This window comes from Staurois parvus, unplaced genomic scaffold (genome assembly GCF_062004578.1).
Source record: "Staurois parvus isolate SC_StPar_1 unplaced genomic scaffold, SC_StPar_1.0 ptg002892l, whole genome shotgun sequence".
Lineage (NCBI taxonomy): Eukaryota > Metazoa > Chordata > Amphibia > Anura > Ranidae > Staurois > Staurois parvus.
This window is the reverse complement of record NW_028320688.1, coordinates 88496-102839: the sequence shown is the minus strand read 5'-3', so window position 1 is coordinate 102839 and position 14344 is coordinate 88496. Positions and strand designations below refer to the sequence as shown.

The window sequence follows — 14344 nt, the reverse complement described above, 5'->3', positions numbered from 1 at the left end:
GAACGGGGTACAACTAATCCCAGGGCCAGGGGCCCCGGGATCCAACTAATCCCAGGGCCAGGGGCCCCGGGATCCAACTAATCCCAGGGCGAGGGGCCCCAGGATCCAACTAATCCCAGGGCGAGGGGGAGCGGGATCCAACTAATCCCAGGGCCAGGGGCCCCGGGATCCAACTAATCCCGGGGCGAGAGGGAACAGGATCCAACTAATCCCAGGGCGAGGGGGAACGGGGTCCAACTAATCCCAGGGCAAGGGGGAGCGGGATCCAACTAATCCCAGGGCCAGGGGCCCCGGGATCCAACTAATCCCAGGGCGAGAGGGAACGGGGTCCAACTAATCCCAGGGCGAGGGGCCCCAGGATCCAACTAATCCCAGGGCGAGAGGGAACGGGGTACAACTAATCCCAGGGCGAGAGGGAACGGGGTACAACTAATCCCAGGGCGAGAGGGAACGGGGTCCAACTAATCCCAGGGCGAGAGGGAACGGGGTACAACTAATCCCAGGGCGAGGGGCCCCGGGATCCAACTAATCCCAGGGCCAGGGGCCCCGGGATCCAACTAATCCCAGGGCGAGGGGCCCCAGGATCCAACTAATCCCAGGGCGAGGGGGAGCGGGATCCAACTAATCCCAGGGCCAGGGGCCCCGGGATCCAACTAATCCCGGGGCGAGAGGGAACAGGATCCAACTAATCCCAGGGCGAGGGGGAACGGGGTCCAACTAATCCCAGGGCAAGGGGGAGCGGGATCCAACTAATCCCAGGGCCAGGGGCCCCGGGATCCAACTAATCCCAGGGCGAGAGGGAACGGGGTCCAACTAATCCCAGGGCGAGGGGCCCCAGGATCCAACTAATCCCAGGGCGAGGGGCCCCAGGATCCAGCTAATCCCAGGGCGAGGGGGAACGGGGTCCAACTAATCCCAGGGCGAGGGGCCCCGGGATCAAACTAATCCCCTGGCGAGAGGGAACGGGATCCAACTAATCCCAGGGCGAGGGGCCCCGGGATCAAACTAATCCCCTGGCGAGGGGCCCCAGGATCCAACTAATCCCAGGGCGAGGGGCCCCGGGATCCAACTAATCCCGGGGCGAGAGGGAACGGGGTCCAACTAATCCCGGGGCGAGAGGGAACGGGATCCAACTAATCCCAGGGCGAGGGGGAGCGGGATCCAACTAATCCCAGGGCAAGGGGGAGCGGGATCCAACTAATCCCAGGGCCAGGGGCCCCGGGATCCAACTAATCCCAGGGCGAGGGGCCCCGGGATCCAACTAATCCCAGGGCGAGGGGCCCCAGGATCCAACTAATCCCAGGGCGAGGGGCCCCAGGATCCAACTAATCCCAGGGCGAGGGGCCCCAGGATCCAACTAATCCCAGGGCGAGGGGCCCCAGGATCCAACTAATCCCAGGGCGAGGGGCCCCAGGATCCAACTAATCCCAGGGCGAGGGGCCCCAGGATCCAACTAATCCCAGGGCGAGGGGCCCCAGGATCCAACTAATCCCAGGGCGAGGGGCCCCAGGATCCAACTAATCCCAGGGCGAGGGGCCCCAGGATCCAACTAATCCCAGGGCGAGGAATTTGTAAATCTGACTCTATCTTCACTCCAATTATCATATTCAGATATTTCTTGTGACTGGAGACAGAAATCTGCCATCAATCTCTGAGTGCCATCCATTCCCCGCCTCTAATCATGTGACTGCGGTGAGCGCTCCGCCGCCATGGAGACATGCGTTATATCCCACCGCGGAGACTGCGAGCCAGGCCTCCTCCCCCGACATCAGTGCCCCTCCCCCGACATCAGTGCCTCCTCCCCCGACATCAGTGCCTCCTCCCCCGACATCAGTGCCTCCTCCCCCGACAGCAGTGCCCCTCCCCCGACATCAGTGCCTCCTCCCCCGACATCAGTGCCTCCTCCCCCGACATCAGTGCCTCCTCCCCCGACATCAGTGCCCCTCCCCCGACATCAGTGCCTCCTCCCCCGACATCAGTGCCTCCTCCCCCGACATCAGTGCCTCCTCCCCCGACATCAGTGCCTGACCTGACAAATGTGCTTCTGGAAGAATGGTCCAACCTTCCCATAGACACCCTCCTAAACCTTGTGGACGGCCTTCCCAGAAGAGTTGAAGCTGTTATAGCTGCGGGGGGCGGGGCCAACTCAATATTGAACCCTACGGGCTAAGACTGGGGGGCCATTAAAGGTCATGTGCATGGAAAGGGCGGGGCCAACTCAATATTGGACCCTACGGACTAAGACTGGGGGGCCATTAAAGGTCATGTGTGTGGAAAGGGCGGGGCCAACTCAATATTGAACCCTACGGACTACGACTGGGAGGCCATTAAAGGTCATGTGTGTGGAAAGGGCGGGGCCAACTCAATATTGAACCCTACGGACTAAGACTGGGAGGGGCCATTAAAGGTCATGTGCATGGAAAGGGCGGGGCCAACTCAATATTGAACCCTACAGACTAAGACTGGGAGGGGCCATTAAAGGTCATGTGCATGGAAAGGGCGGGGCCAACTCAATATTGAACCCTACAGACTAAGACTGGGAGGGGCCATTAAAGGTCATGTGTGTGTAAAGGGCGGGGCCAATACTTGGGGCAATATGGTGTATGTATCTATGGACGAAAAAAGTGTGAAAAGAGGATAACAGAGCTCCTGGTCTGTAGTGATTACTGGGAGCTGGTGGGACTGGCTGCCAGTCATATGACCACTGTGACAACCAATCGCAGTGGTCGTGTAGTTGGGCACACCTTCCTCCCCTGTACCCCCAGATAATGTTTTCTGACCATTAATATTTATACTTTTTGCAATAAAAAATAAATAGGAAACCGTTTTCTTTTTCCTTCTTTGTGAGTTGTGGATCGTTGGGCCCCAGAATGATACTTTCTACAGTAACAATATTACTTTCCTACCGACACAGATGAAAGATTGTCATCACCAGGACGGGATATTCTTCCTCATGGACGCCGTCATCACCAGGACGGGATATTCTTCCTCATGGACGCCGTCATCACCAGGACGGGATATTCTTCCTCATGCACGCCGTCATCACCAGGACGGGATATTCTTCCTCATGGACGCCGTCATCACCAGGACGGGATATTCTTCCTCATGGACGCCGTCATCACCAGGACGGAACATTCTTCCTCACGCATGCCGTCATCACCAGGACGGAACATTCTTCCTCATGCACGCCGTCATCACCAGGACGGAACATTCTTCCTCATGGACGCCGTCATCACCAGGACGGGATATTCTTCCTCATGCACGCCGCCATCACCAGGACGGGATATTCTTCCTCATGCACGCCGTCATCACCAGGACGGGATATTCTTCCTCATGCACGCCGTCATCACCAGGACGGGATATTCTTCCTCATGCACGCTGTCATCACCAGGACGGGATATTCTTCCTCATGGACGCCGTCATCACCAGGACGGGATATTCTTCCTCATGGACGCCGTCATCACCAGGACGGGATATTCTTCCTCATGGACGCCGTCATCACCAGGACGGGATATTCTTCCTCATGGACGCCGTCATCACCAGGACGGGATATTCTTCCTCATGGACGCCGTCATCACCAGGACGGGATATTCTTCCTCATGCATGCTGTCATCACCAGGACGGGATATTCTTCCTCATGGACGCCGTCATCACCAGGACGGGACATTCTTCCTCATGGACGCCGTCATCACCAGGACGGGATATTCTTCCTCATGGACGCCGTCATCACCAGGACGGGATATTCTTCCTCATGCACGCCGTCATCACCAGGACGGGATATTCTTCCTCATGCACGCCGTCATCACCAGGACGGGATATTCTTCCTCATGGACGCCGTCATCACCAGGACGGGATATTCTTCCTCATGCACGCCGTCATCACCAGGACGGGATATTCTTCCTCATGCACGCCGTCATCACCAGGACGGAACATTCTTCCTCATGGACGCCGTCATCACCAGGACGGAACATTCTTCCTCACGCATGCCGTCATCACCAGGACGGAACATTCTTCCTCATGCATGCTGTCATCACCAGGACGGAACATTCTTCCTCATGGACACCGTCATCACCAGGACGGGATATTCTTCCTCATGCACGCCGTCATCACCAGGACGGGATATTCTTCCTCATGCACGCCGCCATCACCAGAACGGGATATTCTTCCTCATGCACGCCGCCATCACCAGGATGGAACATTCTTCCTCACGCATGCCGCCATCACCAGGACGGAACATTCTTCCTCATGCATGCCGTCATCACCAGGACGGGATATTCTTCCTCATGCACGCCGCCATCACCAGGATGGGATATTCTTCCTCATGCACGCCGCCATCACCAGGATGGGATATTCTTCCTCATGCACGCCGTCATCACCAGGACGGAACATTCTTCCTCATGCACGCCGTCATCACCAGGACGGGATATTCTTCCTCATGCACGCCGCCATCACCAGGATGGGATATTCTTCCTCATGCACGCCGTCATCACCAGGACGGGATATTCTTCCTCATGCACGCCGTCATCACCAGGACGGGATATTCTTCCTCATGCACGCCGTCATCACCAGGACGGGATATTCTTCCTCATGCACGCCGTCATCACCAGGACGGGATATTCTTCCTCATGCACGCCGTCATCACCAGGACGGGATATTCTTCCTCATGCATGCTGTCATCACCAGGACGGGATATTCTTCCTCATGCACGCCGCCATCACCAGGACGGGATATTCTTCCTCATGCACGCCGTCATCACCAGGACGGGATATTCTTCCTCATGCACGCCGTCATCACCAGGACGGGATATTCTTCCTCATGCATGCTGTCATCACCAGGACGGGATATTCTTCCTCATGCACGCTGTCATCACCAGGACGGGATATTCTTCCTCATGCACGCCGCCATCACCAGGACGGAACATTCTTCCTCATGCATGCTGTCATCACCAGGACGGGATATTCTTCCTCATGCACGCCGTCATCACCAGGACGGGATATTCTTCCTCATGCATGCTGTCATCACCAGGACGGGATATTCTTCCTCATGCATGCCGCCATCACCAGGACGGAACATTCTTCCTCATGCATGCTGTCATCACCAGGACGGGATATTCTTCCTCATGCACGCCGTCATCACCAGGACGGGATATTCTTCCTCATGCATGCCGCCATCACCAGGACGGGATATTCTTCCTCATGCACGCCGTCATCACCAGGACGGGATATTCTTCCTCATGCACGCCGTCATCACCAGGACGGGATATTCTTCCTCATGCACGCCGTCATCACCAGGACGGAACATTCTTCCTCATGCACGCCGTCATCACCAGGACGGGATATTCTTCCTCATGCACGCCGTCATCACCAGGACGGGATATTCTTCCTCATGCACGCCGTCATCACCAGGACGGGATATTCTTCCTCATGCACGCCGTCATCACCAGGACGGGATATTCTTCCTCATGCATGCTGTCATCACCAGGACGGGATATTCTTCCTCATGCACGCCGTCATCACCAGGACGGGATATTCTTCCTCATGCATGCGCTGACCTGAATAATCCTTCCAGAAGGAATACATTTGGATTATAAAGGATAATAAATCTGCATTGCAGATCCTGACCTTTCCTTTGTTCCCGGCCTGAGGCACGGAGTACATACAAAGGCAGGAGGAGTACATACAAAGGCAGGAAGAGAACAGAATGTCTGCACATGGAAGTGTGAACGACGACCGAGCGCTGCGACAACCATCCAGGGATATGACAACAATCAGATTCTATTGCAGCTATGTGGAGGTTTTCAGGGCCCCAATCACAGCGGTGTGGGGCCACAATTCACTGCAAAGCACCTGCTCTGTGTGGAGAGTGGAGGCTCCAAATCAGAAGAGCGCACAATGGCGCCCCCAAGACTCCTGCTGTACGCGGTTGTGTGATGCGTTCTTAGGGGTTTTGGACCTTTTTTCCTCCATTGGGGTGCGTTGGCAGCCGATTCGTATTGCTAGGCGCGTCCTCACACAATGGAAGTTCAGGTGTCCTATAATGTGGATGAACGCACTACAAGGGGCCATTCGAGTGGTAAAGGGTCCCGGGGGCCCTGCGTCTCTCTGCACACCGATGCGTTGTACTAGGGCAGGACATTTGCCACGAATCGGCTCCATAAGTCTCTGTAATGAGGGAGTCTGCACTATGTTTGGGGAACCTCACATGTTTGGGGAACCCCACGTTTGGGGAACCCCACGTTTGGGGAACCTCACGTTTGGGGATGCACAGTGCGTTTCTAGGTGCTGCGGAGCGGCTTTGTTTCTTCGCCTTGTAGATGTACTTTGGGGTTCAGAACGAATTCATCACATGAAGGCAGAACATCTGAATACACCAGTATGGTGGACACAAGACCCCACCCCCGACCCCACCCCTGACCCCACCATGACGCACGCTGAAATCCATTGCTGGACAGACGTGCGTTCATGTGAGAATATGGGGCTCTAAGCTGGAGATTGTGGGGGGCTCTGGTTGTGCGTTGGGATAAATGGGGAGCAGAGGACAGACCGGAGGAACTTCAATATGTCTGCTACACAGAGGATCGGTTACTCTGCCTGCTGGAGGGAAATGTTGGGTTCACTTTAATCCGCAACCATCACAGCTTCCTATTACATGTGATTGTATATTGTGTACAACCGACAGAGCGCCCCCTGCTGGCCGGATACACACAGCTTCCTATTACATGTGATTGTATATTGTGTACAACCGACAGAGCGCCCCCTGCTGGCCGGATACACACAGCTTCCTATTACATGTGATTGTATATTCTGTACAACCGACAAAAGGATTCCCAGAGCACCATCGGGCAGCCAATCAGACAGCTGACGACTACTTCACTGGTTCATAGGTGGAGGGAGCCCAGAGCGCCCCCTGCTGGCCGGATACACACAGCTTCCTATTACATGTGATTGTATATTCTGTACAACCAACAAAAGGATTCCCAGAGCACCATCAGGCAGCCAATCAGACAGCTGACAACAACTACTTCACTGGTTCATAGGTGGAGGGAGCCCAGAGCGCCCCCTGCTGGCCGGATACACACTGCATCCTATTATATGTACAATATTTCCTATTTACTCCATTTTGTGGCCCTGAATTAATAAAGGAAATTTCGGCGTCCATTCCTTCTTCCAGCTCCAGAAAGTCATTCTTCAAGGACATGGCCCATGGCTGCACACAGAGAATCCGGTGCAGCTGTGCCTGGCAGCCAATCAGCTTCGAGCTTGTTCATTGAAGCTTTGCCAATAAAACCTGGAAGGTGATTGGCTGCCCTGCAGAGCTGCACCGGATTCTGCATTCTCCGGTTGTAGTAAATCCCCCCCAAAGTGTGTATGGGACCCTCATCGGTCACTGCGATAATCTCAGGTACAAGTCACATGTATCTGAGGGCCGGACAAACATCAATTCGAAGAAAATCTATAGAAGTCGATGATTGGTCGCCAACATTTTATCTGCTGTAACCCCATTGGACGGCTGAAATCCGACACGATCCTTCCGGTCACATCTGCGGGAATTCTGATCAGATTTGATAACACGTCAGACTGGAATGGGGAATAAACGGTTTTATGGGGTATTCCTGGAAGGAGTTAAAGTTGAGGTGTGGGGGGGGGGTCACTCTCTGATCCCCAGAGTAATGGAGTGTGCCCCCCCGCAGCACCATCCCCCCCCCCTGCAGCGCCATCACCCCGGAGGCAATGATTGTTATTCTATGGATTAGAAGTTCAATTCAAGCCTTTGCCTGCTCATCCCGGGATATACATTCCACAGCTGGGGGGGGAGGGGGGAGAGCGCCACCCGCAGGTTTATATACCCGACTGAAGGCTTAACACCTCCACAATGGCAGATGACAGATCGCATTTCATGGATTCAATCACCGCATCGGCCGCAGACACCGATTGGTGGAACGTGGAGCCGCTACCCAGGAAAAGAGGATTTATATAGAAGAGACGACTTCTCCCAATTCTGTACAAATCAGCCCGAAATCTCCCGAAATCTATTACTCCGAGCCAGCCTTTTCCAACCGGGGGGGCAGACCCATTGGGTTCCTCAAGGGGGGGCGGACCCTTTGGGTTCCTCAAGGGGGGGCAGACCCTTTGGGTTCCTCAAGGGGGGGCAGACCCTTTGGGTTCCTCAAGGGGGGGGCAGACCCTTTGGGTTCCTCAAGGGGGGGCAGACCCTTTGGGTTCCTCAAGGGGGGGCAGACCCTTTGGGTTCCTCAAGGGGGGGGGGGGGAGGCCCCTGGATTCCTCTGGAGGGGGGGACCCTTTGGATTCAAGGAAGGGGGGGCACCCTTTGGGCTCCTCTCAGGGAAGGGGGGGGGGTTGCCCTCTGGGGGTTCCTGGGCAAGATTACAAATTTCCAGAAATTGCTGCGAATCCGAAGGATGGATCATGTGACTGATAACCAGAACTTCAGCACCTGCCCAGCATTTTGTTTCCGGGGAAATGCTGGGACACCAATCAGCAATGGAAGAATAAATCTCCTCCAACGCTGGGGGTCCGATGTGGGAGGATGTTGCTTCTCTAAAGAGCGATCCACTGCAGATTGTTCTTCAGAGGGCACCACTATTGTAGACAACCCCCCGATCTATTATCATCTCTGGTTTGATATAAATTCGATCGATTGTTTAGATTTGGTAAATATAGGGACTCATCTACACTTGGGATGCCCTATGAAGAGTGATCTGCGGTGGATTGCTATTCAGAGGCTGTTTGACAGGCGGTGAGGAGGCATTGTGTTACATCTTCACTTCCTGGTTTAACCCCCAAAAACTTGCATTGCATGTAGTTGCAGCACGGCCCCATTCAGTCAGGTTGCGTTTGGCAAGCGATAGCGCCCGGCAGGCTTAACCAACCACTTGTTTTTACCATCCCCCAACCACAAGGCCTGAAGGAGATTGTACAATCAGATTGTATGGTGTATGGCCAGCTTTAGGTCTCCTGACAACTATGTAGTGAAAGATGTTTCATGACTGGATGGAGTAGGGGGTCCTCATAGTATGGTGACCTTCTGGAAGGATCTCTGGTTTCTCATAGCAACCGTTCCGCCACCAACCGGTTTCCTCCGCACAGCGAGAAATTATTACCAAAGATTCTGAGTTTTACATCTTCATGTGTGTGGCCCCCCGAGGCTGGAGAGTCGCATCGATGTTTCGGGGTCTTGTGCTGGAATAACGATTATTCTGAAAGAAACCCCAACGCACACACAGCGCCTGCGTTCTGCCGCCATAACGTACTCTGGCTGCCTGGCCAATCACAGCGCGCCGCGAGGTGACCGACAACCCGTACCAAGCGAATTGGATGAATCGACACAAAGTGACCCAGAAGTCTGCGCATTCACACACATGAGGGGTGAATGACCCCCAAGTCTCTGCGCCGGAGTCACACGTCAGATGTTTGTCATTTTGTGGTTTGTCATTTTTTCGGGTTTCATCGTCTTTGTTTTAGCCAATGAGAAGCCAGGAGGAGGAGGAGCGCAAAACTGGGAGAAAAAAAAAAAAAAACGGGAAAACGTTTGTTCTACAAATTCTTGTCACTGAAGTGCATTGGGGCCAAAACTCAGCAATCGCGCCCGAGGGGCCCCAACTTTTACTGGGTGGCGGCTCATCATCGGCCATGAACGCAGGTCTGCGCGTCGCGCCACTTCTGGAAACGCACTTATTATCAATCGACTTATCAATGCAAGGAGATTTCCATCTACAGCCACAAGACCAGAACAACCCGACATGGGAGTGAAGGAGTTCAAAATCAATGAATGGCTGTTGTGGAACTACAAGTCCCAGCACAACCTGCAGAGGCGGCATTGCTGAGCCTTGTAGTCCCACAGCGACCGACACAGTCAATGGTAAAGAAATGACTAGAAGGAGCGAAACATCGATGATGGAAATCCGGACACGCAGGAGGAGATTTACAAAGACTGGAGAGAGCAGAATCTGGTGCGGCTCGGCAAGGCGGCCAATCAGCTTCTAGCTTCAGCTTGTTGGACAATAACACCCTGAAGATGATTGGTTTGTGTGCAGAGCTGTCCCAGAGTGTGTACTCTCCAGCCCCACATTGTACACGGCTCGGGACACACGGCGTACATACATTGCACACGGCTCGGGACACACGGCGTACATACATTGCACACGGCTCGGGACACACGGCGTACATACATTGCACACGGCTCGGGACACACGGCGTACATACATTGCACACGGCTCGGGACATACATCATACACGGCTCGGGACATACATCATACACGGCTCGGGACACACGGCTCGGGACATACGGCGTACACGGCTCGGGACATACATTGCACAAACATTGTACACGGCTCGGGACATACATTGTACACGGCTCGGAACATACATTGTACACGGCTCGGGACATACATTGTACATACATTGCACACGGCTCTGGACACACGGCGTACATACATTGCACACGGCTCGGGACATACGGCGTACACGGCTCGGGACATACATTGCACAAACATTGTACACGGCTCGGGACATACATTGTACATACATTGTACACGGCTCGGAACATACATTGTACACGGCTCGGGACATACATTGTACATACATTGCACACGGCTCGGGACACACGGCGTACATACATTGCACACGGCTCGGGACATACGGCTCGGGAGACACGGCGTACACGGCTCGGGACACGCGGCGTACACGGCTCGGGACACGCGGCGTACACGGCTCGGGACACACATTGCACAAACATTGTACACGGCTCGGGACATACATTGTACACGGCTCGGGACATACATTGTACATACATTGTACACGGCTCGGGACATACATTGTACACGGCTCGGGACATACATTGTACATACATTGTACACGGCTCGGGACATACATTGTACACGGCTCGGGACATACATTGTACACGGCTCGGGACATACATTGTACACGGCTCGGGACATACATTGTACATACATTATCCATGGCTCAGGACATACATTATCCATGGCTCAGGACATACATTATCCATGGCTCAGGACATACACTCGGCGCAGCAACTGAAATCACTTTTTCCATCTGATGTGTAATGATTCAGGTTAGTGAGAAGACGCCACGGGGGGCCGGAGGGTCCAATCAGACAATTCATTCGTATTCGATAAATCGAAGTTTCTATATAAAGTCACAACCACAAACCAAAACCAAGAAGCCCGCCACTTATTCCACCATCTGGCGCTGCCACGGACGGGGGCTCCACGCAAGACGCTGCCACGGACGGGGGCTCCACGCAAGACGCTGCCGCGGACGGGGGCTCCACGCAAGACGCTGCCGCGGACGGGGGCTCCCCGCAAGACGCTGCCGCGGACGGGGGCTCCCCGCAAGACGCTGCCGCGGACGGGGGCTCCCAGCAAGACGCTGCCGCGGACGGGGGCTCCACGCAAGACGCTGCCGCGGACGGGGGCTCCCAGCAAGACGCTGCCGCGGACGGGGGCTCCCAGCATGACGCTGCCGCGGACGGGGCTCCCCGCAAGACGCTGCCGCGGACGGGGCTCCCCGCAAGACGCTGCCGCGGACGGGGGCTCCCCGCATGACGCTGCCGCGGACGGGGGCTCCCCGCATGACGCTGCCGCGGACGGGGGCTCCCCGCATGACGCTGCCGCGGACGGGGGCTCCCCGCATGACGCTGCCGCGGACGGGGGCTCCCCGCATGACGCTGCCGCGGACGGGGGCTCCCCGCATGACGCTGCCACGGACGGGGGTTCCCCACAAGACGCTGCCGCGGACGGGGGCTCCTTACAAGACGATGCCGCGGACGGGGGCTCCTTACAAGACGATGCCGCGGACGGGGGCTCCCCGCAAGACGATGCCACGGACGGGGGCTCCCCGCCTGTTACCAGTTCTCTACTCCACCCATAATGAACACACATGCTCGCACTGCACACACGTGTCTGATCACACGGCTCATGGATGATCTTGGTACACTTCGCTGATCTGACATTTCAGTCTATAGAAGTCTCTCCTGTAGGAATCGCAGCCACTGTGTGGCTTTGTACACGTCTATAGGAATCAATGGGATTGTACACACAGCTGCGTCTACAAACGGAAATGTGCGCGGCGTCTGGCACCATACAAGGGGAGGAGCATGTGGCGGCCAGAGACACACGCGGTGGCGGCCAGAGACACGCACAGCGGTGGCGGCCAGAGACACACGCGGTGGCGGCCAGAGACACGCACAGCGGTGGCGGCCAGAGACACACGCGGTGGCGGCCGGAGACACGCACAGCGGTGGCGGCCGGAGACACGCACAGCGGTGGCGGCCGGAGACACGCACAGCGGTGGCGGCCGGAGACACACGCGGTGGAGGCCGGAGACACACGCGGTGGAGGCCGGAGACACACGCGGTGGAGGCCGGAGACACACGCGGTGGAGGCCGGAGACACACGCGGTGGAGGCCGGAGACACACGCGGTGGCGGCAGATGTTATACCTTTGCACAAACATAAGAAAGTGTCATAGGAATGTCACATATTTGCTCAGGTGAATGTCTTCAGGTGAATGTCTTCAGGTGAATGTTGTGTGAATCTCGGACAGACCGTGTGAATCCTTCGTATCTCTGGACAGAGAAAGCTGCAATTGCTGACTTGTTCTGTGAAGGTTCCGGGGTCGTCACCCACCTCATCGATCGATCCGATCCACGGACCGGGATCATCAGACCTACCTGGTGTCCTGGCATGGAGAGCGACTCCCCAGGAAGGACAGGGACAGCCCCGGAACAACAAGTCAGATCCCGCAGCTTCCCGATTCCCCCCCAGCAGCTTCTCCCACTTCAATCAGCTGCTTCTCACAGCCCGGCCATATGACAGCAGGAAAGGGATTGAGCGACTTACCTGCTAAGAGGGAGAGCGGCAGCAGCAGCCAGAAGAGCGCCCCACACAGGACTTGGAAGTCCATAGCCAGGTGGATGAGCAGTCCCTCTCAGGAGGAGTAATAGTCCCAGGTGGGGGAGGGGGTGCAGGCGGCCAGCGGTGGGCTCAGATCCCTCCAGGTCCCTCCGGTCAGGCCATGCTGCTCCCAGCCACTGATGTGTATAGAAGTCAATCTGAGAGGTGCTCCCATTGAATGACAGGCGGGGGGGGGGCACCTCCACACAGGACCTCCCCGTCCTCCACTAAAAAGTTCTCAGTGATCTGCTCCTCGAATCGGACCCTCCCCACCACTCACGATGAGATCAGCACCCCCCCCTCCCCCCTCCAGGAACTCCTTCTGACTCCTTACAGCTTTTAAATCGGACCAGTCTCCTCCCCGATGATCCTCACGACAACTCTGCCCTGCGACAACTCTGCCCTATGTCTCTCCAATGACACCCACCGAGGGGGGGCTGCTACAGGGTGAGGGGTGCCACCCGCCTTCTACACAATCCCCCAGGGGGCGCAACAAGACAGACTGACCCCCCTCTGATCTCACCTGCATGTGCTGCGTATTCTGGCAGGGGGGTAACATAAGAGGGGACCCCAACTGTACCCAATAGAAGGGACACCCCAACACCTGACCCGATAGAAGTGACACCCCACTACCTGACCCGACAGAAGTGACACCCCGCTACCTGACCCAACAGAAGGAACACCCCACCAACTACCCCTGTATCTGCCCCTGAACTGGGAGGACCCCTGTATCTGCCCCTGAACTGGGAGGAGCCCTGTATCTGCCCCTGAACTGGAGTGCCCCTGAACTGGGAGGACCCCTGTATCTGCCCCAAGTGGAGGACCCCTGTATCTGCCCCTGAACTGGGAGGACCCCTGTATCTGCCCCTGAACTGGGAGGACCCCTGTATCTGCCCCAAGTGGAGGAGCCTTGCTATAACTTCCCTTATAAGTGCCTCAGGTGGAGGAGAATCCCCCCGGAGGATCCCAGTGCAGCCCCCAGTCTATGAACTCCCAGAGCCACCTGCTGGTCAGCCTGTAGAAGAATGTTCACCCCAATCACAGGACCCCTCCGTACAGCCACCGTGTGTCCTCTCCGGTCCTCCAGTCCCCTCCCCCGGTCCTCTCCGGTCCTCCAGTCCCCTCCCCCGGTCCTCTCCGGTCCTCCAGCCTCGCTGTTTGTTTTTTCTACTTTCGCTCTTTTTTCCGAGTTTACTCAACAAACAGAAGTGTAGAAACTCTCCCGCAGCGCCGCCTGCTGGCCGCTTGTGTGTACTGCAGGCGAGTTACCTATCGGTCTGTATTGGGTGATGTGGCTGGAAGACGCCCCCGCAGCGCCACTTGCTGGCCGTTTTTGTGTACTGCAGGCGCGTGTTACCTATACCAGGGGTCTGCAACCTTTAAGACATAAAGAGCCACTTGGACCCGTTTC

The 14344-nt window shown here is 56.1% G+C and overlaps 1 protein-coding gene across 1 annotated transcript in view; it reads right to left on the bottom strand.

Annotated features, from left to right (window-relative positions):
- The window catches only part of LOC149428960 (piezo-type mechanosensitive ion channel component 1-like), a gene marked incomplete at its 3' end in the record, with an annotated part of 125166 nt that extends 111129 nt beyond the window's left edge, over nt 1–14037 (bottom strand). The window contains exon 1 of the mRNA XM_089666901.1: nt 12880–14037. Within this exon, the coding sequence (XP_089523027.1) occupies nt 12880–12943 (64 nt within the window). The remainder of the gene's footprint in view (nt 1–12879) is intronic.
- Between the last annotated feature and the right edge of the window lie 307 nt (nt 14038–14344).